The sequence below is a fragment of the Clinocottus analis genome, unplaced genomic scaffold (assembly GCF_023055335.1).
Source record: "Clinocottus analis isolate CAN_PGR_092001 unplaced genomic scaffold, fCliAna1.0.p SCAF_213, whole genome shotgun sequence".
In the NCBI taxonomy this organism is placed as follows: domain Eukaryota; kingdom Metazoa; phylum Chordata; class Actinopteri; order Perciformes; family Cottidae; genus Clinocottus; species Clinocottus analis.
Window position 1 is genome coordinate 14,614 of NW_027175947.1, and position 6,541 is coordinate 21,154.

Below are 6,541 nucleotides of genomic sequence, written 5' to 3' on the forward strand. Positions count from 1 at the left end.
CCATCTACTGTACGTTATTGCATCCATCCTCTCTCTCTCTCTCTCTCTCTCTCTCTCTCTCTCTCTCTCTCTCTCTCTCTCTCTCTCTCTCTCTCTCTTTCTCTCTGTCTCTCTCTCCCTCCCTCCGTTTCCCTCCCTCTCTCTGTGTCTTTCCTCTAAGAGGATTGGCTGCTGGCATCTACCAACATCTGTGTATCACTGTCCTGAGAGAGCAAAACAGAGAGGGGATGGGGAGTGTTAGCCAGCAAGATAGCAATACAGAGCGCAGGCGAGGCTGATTGCCGTTCTCTTATTCTATCTCTTTGACACACACACACTCTGTTTTGTGCACATGCGCACGTACAAAGGCACACACACACACACACACACACACTCAGCAACAGACAGCCGCAACATCCGCATCGCTGGCTGCCCACCCGCATCCCAGTCTTTCTCTCTCAGAGCGCACTCCTCTTTCTCTCACTTGCTCTGTCCGCAACGCCTCATCCTGCCGTCCGGTCCTCCCTCTGCTGTCTGTCACCGTGGCGACATAGCCTCTGCAGCCATGGCGACCAGCCAGCAGGATTCGGGCTTCTTTGACATCAGCATCAAGTCTCTGCTCAAGTCCTTAGGAGGCAGTGAGTACAGTACAGCTACCACATCAGTTGTTGATGCCGGTGTGCCAAACAAATGTGTGATGCGCGACGACTAGCAGTCAGTAGATCCTGCAGTGTTCCAGCTACGCATATTTTGTTTTGTTGATCTGTGTTAGTGGATGAGACTGAAAAACAGGCAGCATGCAGCATGATCCACACTGTCAATATCTGGCAATGTTACGTAATGGAATAATGGAAGGGAGAGAAAACAGCTCCAGGGTTTGTTTTGAGTGTAAATTAGTTTACTCTGAATTGTACAGCATATTATTCTGTAAAAGCAGAAGTCAGTCTCTGAATTTCTTCTAATCTTCGTGCCCGGCACTAAAAGTTAAATACACAGGATCATGTTTACATGTTTTATTATTCTGTCAAGCTTACGTGTGCTGTAGACAAACAAGTAAAATCATCTTAATCAGTCCTCCAGTCAGTCAGTGGGTGAGTGTTTACTAAACAGAAAGTGAAGCTACTGTATGTCACGCTGAGCTAGTCGGGGATGAATGCTCAACAACAACATCATCCCTGACTATCGCCAACTGGACATGCTGTACTTTCACCACTTTCAGCAATAGGCTTATGAGCCGGGACATTAAGTAAAAAGCACAGCTGTTTTACCACTGGGGCTCTAATATAGTTGTGACCATGCAGCCTGTAGTTTCCCTTTTTATGTTTCTTTTCTTCAGACTGTAGGCTTTCCTGTCATTGTCATTTGTTTGTGTTGACTGGGACACTGCTTTTGTGTTGGGACCTTTCTGTGAGACGTCTAAAAGTGATAGATGCCTTTCAATGTGCAATATTTGCTAAATGATCTTTGTGTCGTATGTGTCCCCCTCCATCAGACGCCATATAATTGGTATTGTGTGAGTGGTCGGCAGGGAAGCTGTTTAGGCGTGTGCTGAAGGTTACTGTCAGCAGGGGGTTATGTTGGTTTAAGGATTACAGATGAATTGCAGAGGATGCGTCGATGGATCCCCCGTCAGCCATTTATGTGATATCATTAAAAAAAAAGAAATTACAGGAACCTTGAGGAGATGGTGTATGCGTTTCCTCATTTAAGGTCTGGCTTCTTTCAGCTATAGGACCTAATTCAGTCGCTTATGGGTTTGTCTGCCCCAAGGTCATGATGATGAATGCAGTCAGAAGGCTTGAAAGGCAAAAAACAGGCCTGATAGGTTCATGTTAGGTTTGTGTTTCCAACATGAGTTACTTATCGAAGGAAATTGCTAGATAAATAGCTGACCTCATCAAGTTAAAATAATGTTAAAATTATTCTTATTTTTAGCTATATGTCACATTTTCACTTTGTATATTTAAATAAACTTGTGTTCAAGCGTATTTGTTTACCTTTGTTGTAGTTAAAGGTGCCATAACTGACCGACTAAAGGACCTACAGTAACACCATGAAAATGCCAGAATACATTTATCAAATGCATTTTCAGTATTTGTGAGCTACCTCTGCAACATTCAGGTTTGGTTCTGTTCGGTCTTGTCGGGGGCAGTCGGTGTGTTTGTGGTAATTGCCTGTGCTTTTTAAAATGACTCATTGTGCTGCCAACAAACTATACAAGCTATGCGAGAATGATTGATCCTTTTACAAGCCTAGAAAACTTGTTACGATGCTTACCAACCCAGACTAATATCCTGGGGTCTTGATTCAAACCTCTGTGATGACATAAGTTCGAAAGCTGTGTTCTTGATGAGTCAGGTGGTGTTTGTGTGTACATGTCTGTCCTGATTCATCACTTCAGTATGCTTGTTAGTTGGTGTGACATGATGGATGGAGGTCTAGATGAGAAGTAGTCTCTCTTCTAGTGAGAAGTAAGTATTTACGTTATCAATTAATTTACAAATTATTTTAGCTTTGGTTTATGCTTTTTTGTCTGGAAAGTGGTTACATTTTTCATCTTGTGTCCAACCACCTCAAACCCCAAATGTATTTATTTTACCTTTTTGTTTAGGGTTATGTATTGGTAAGAATCCAGCGATATGATACATATTCAAGGATTACAATTAAATATTTAGCGAGACTGTGAGCAAGGCAAAATCTTGCGATTCATAAAATCAAATATTTTCATCTATAAAGAGCACACCGCCATATGCATCAAATCTGCATTTGCATTTGTCACTATAATTTTTTCATGAATAGTTTTAAAAAAAATGTGATTGTGGGATAGTAACAAAGATCTGTGGCACACAGTGGATCAAATTGCACTAAAACGTAGTGCTATGATGTTGGATGTTTAGGGACTGTGATTTTTAAAATCCACACAGCATCATAATAATATTAAGATATTCAAGTGCATCCATATTCTACTACATCCCTACTGTCGTGTATGACAAAGAAAAGCATTCAAACCTCACTTTGAGAAGCTGGTACAAAGGAGCGTTATTTTTTATTATCCAAATAGTTGCTGATACATATTTTGTACATTGATTAATTGACTACCGGTCAGTGTTGCAGGTCTACGACATCCTCCCCATCTCTGCTCTCTATCTGCTTCTTTCTCATCTTTCTTTTTGACATCTCGGTATGAAATAAACCTTTTAGGATATAAAATGTAATTAAATCAAGTTTAAATTGTAATGACATGGCAGATTACTGCTGATTAATCTTTTGAAATGCTGAGTCATACAAATGTCTACGAGAGTCCTGGGAAGTCCTGGGTGTGCAATATCAACAGCTTTATCGGTCACGTTACATCTTCCTACTCTCATTTCTTCTCCCCGAGGCGCACACGCGCATTCACGTCTTAAATTATGTCACATAGACGCCTTACCGGATTATCTCTGTTTAGAGTCAACCTGATATTCTCTGAATTAGATCAGTCCCATTTCCATTTTAGTTTAATCACATTACTTAGTTTTCCTGATTTGTCACTGTGTTCCTCAGAAAATGATTGCGTACATGTGTATGTGTGTGTTTTTGTGAGTGTGTCTGTGTTTGCGTGTGTGTGCACTTGTAGGGGTCAGTGGGAGTGGTGGGTATGTAAGAGAGTGACCTCCAGTGGTCTAAATATAGCGCCTCCCTCCGCCCCTCGTCTCTCTCTCGGGGCAGTGTTGAAATTCCAACCCAACTCTTCTGGTCAGATCTCCACAAGAAGCAGACTTTGCTTAACTGCTGCTGACAACTAAAGGGCAGCCACAAAACCACTTTGAAAGACACACTTTATTGCAACACAACGCTCCAATGCAAGGATTCCAAAGTCACGGGAGCCGTCGTACAATGAAGCGAAGGCAGGCCGGAGTCGCAGCAGAAGCTGAAGTTGAAACTGATAGTTAAGCTCATGCAGTTCTCAAGCATGGGGCCCTGCGCAGCCTCTGATCTTCCCAAGCCTCTGCTGGAGCAGTGCAGTGGAATATTTCTAGATCCTCGTTGGTAGAGTTCACTCATGACGGAGTTGGTCGTCTCTTCTGCTATTTCGAGAAGGCACTTTGGCGTCATCTCTTCCTCCGTGATTGCAACACTTGCAGCTCTGAGGCGTCAAGTTGTCTTCACTTGGGCCGTTTTAGCCCAGCAATGGCTCTCCCGGTCTTTGGATGTTGCATATCTTCCTGTTTCATTTGGAGGTACTGTGGACTACAGCTGCCATGACAGTTTTCTTTATCGCCCCAGGCACACGTCTTTCACTTTACCTGCCTATCATTTTCTGAAGGATGGAGCTTGACACTTTTAGCTTTGGTTGAACCTGCCCTGTGCCAAAGCCAGACAATATTCTGTATTTTCTGTCATGGTGGAATAGTTGGATATTAAAGACAACTTTCTCCTGTGCTCACTCCACAAGGAATTTATTTGACTTGTCAATCATGGGAGCTCAATTTTACACCTTTTAGGCGCAGCTACCCCTCCTCAATTTCCTATCCTTTCCCATCCCTCCTCCATTCCACTGTTCCAGCCAATTTTACCCACTGTATCCTTATCTTTTCGACTGTCTGCACCATGGAAGTGCCAAATAGATGGAGCAGGGCTAGTGTGATCAGCTTCATCAAGGGCCTTGGTAAGCTTGCAGGGGCGTGTGTTCCTGTGCACGCACGCATGTTTGCCTCATTTTAGTGTTCATCTTACACACAAATGGGTCTATGAGGCCTGGGGGACCTGTTCTGTCCGGGAATAAGTGTTTACATTTCACCTCTCGTGTGAGGCTAGGTCATGTGGTCAAGTTAGACCTGACACTGACACTGGTAACTCACACACTTTAGCCAATTCTTGCTCTGGGAAACTAATGCTTTGTTTCACCTTACGGAGAGAAGTGTTTCATGCACCTTGTTCTTCTCAGGATGTTCAGGGAATTAAACTTACTGTTGTAGGCTTCGTGTGAGTTTGTGTTTTCGTAAACTGTATTGGTTGACATGATTAATAATAATCCGAAGTGGATGCACAATTTAAAAAAAGTCTTGCCTAAGCTCTTGTCCTATAGCCACCAACGCCATTTCTTACAGTGATGAGCTCGTTCTATTTTTAAGGGGATGACAATATTCCTCGAGATGCGTGACAGGAAATGCCCTCCATCCTGATAGCTCTCCGTCCGTCTGTCTCTCACTTAAATCTCTGAGACTTCAGCCACTCCCTATCTATCTTTCCGTGAATGTTTATCATTACGTCTGGCGAGAATTAATAGTGCCCAGTCTTTCTAATGATGTAATCAGAAGGGAGGAACGAAAACATGAACTGCCCTGTGTGTGTGTGTGTGTGTGTGTGTGTGTGTGTGTGTGTGTGTGTGTGTGTGTGTGTGTGTGTGTGTGTGTGTGTGTGTGTGTGTGTGTGTGTGTGTGTGTGTGTGTGTGTGTGTGGAAGGCGGTGCCTGTCAAACTTGAAGCACATTCAACACAAATCTGTCATGACAGGAATTTTAACTTTAACCGAAAAAAAATGATGAATTGATTTTCTGACGTCGACAAATTCTTTTCATCCAAGAATGAGGTTCATTGCGACGAGAGGCTGGAGAGTGAGCATGAGGATCTGTGACTCAGCTGTATAGTGTCAGGAGGTTCTTTTGATGAAGATAACAGGAGTTTGTATAGGAGCAGTTGGAGCTGCAGAAGCGGTTGTGTGTTTAAAACTCTTAACCTAAAGATTTGTAGCCTTCTTAACGTCCTAACAGACATATATACACGTTTTTAAATTGAGTGTGACACCCATTCTGAGGATATCATCTCCAATGTCAGTTTCAAATAAACATTCATAAATCTGATTGAGTTTTCTCACTTTGAAAGAACTCCAGTGATAATTGACTCTTCATTCATGGATACATGGCAAGCAGGAACCGCCATTACATAATTGGGCATAATTAGCGCTGCCAGTTTGTTACAATGTGAACAAATAAAGGCAAAAACAATGGTTAAAAAAGTTGATCCCCAACCTCCAAACAATGACAACAGTGGTTCCAAAATGTAAGCGCATGATTATGCTCCAAATAAAAGTAAGACAAAGAACAATAACAGTGTCTTAGGGTGACATAGGACATATACATCATTTATCCCCAAGGGAACATTTGGTTGGGACAGCAGCAAGCAGAGTTGCGTGTAAGAAATTTAAGAAAATTAAATAAGAAAAATGCAAAGTATATGAAGTGTGTAAATACAGTGTACAGTGAAAGCGGTGCTAGGGTTATTGATGCTGATGATTTAATTGACGGAGGATCTGGCCCGGGGTGATTTATTATACAGTATTTTACCTGTCTCTAACTCGCTGGTGCTTCCTGACTCCCCGCAGCCTCTCCAGTGGGACTGAAGCCGCCCCTCCCGCCAGTCACTGGAACCTTGGGAGAGAGGAAGGGTCCTGTCGTCATGGCGCCCGTCAACGTGGACCCTGAGAGTAAGCCGGGCGAGTTCGTCCTCAAAAGCTTGTTTGCCAACTTCACCTTGCTCTCCGAACGCAAGATTCGCATCATCATGGCCGAACCCCTGGTGAG

At 43.0% G+C, this 6,541-nt stretch overlaps 1 protein-coding gene across 1 annotated transcript; it reads left to right on the forward strand.

Annotated features, from left to right (window-relative positions):
- Positions 1 to 497: 497 nt before the first annotated feature.
- LOC137792764 (protein furry homolog) lies at positions 498 to 6,524 on the forward strand (the record flags this gene model as incomplete). Its single annotated transcript, XM_068588473.1, has 2 exons — positions 498 to 617; positions 6,343 to 6,524. Coding segments are annotated over exons 1-2 (255 nt in total), but the record flags the coding sequence as incomplete, so codon positions are not given.
- Between the last annotated feature and the right edge of the window lie 17 nt (positions 6,525 to 6,541).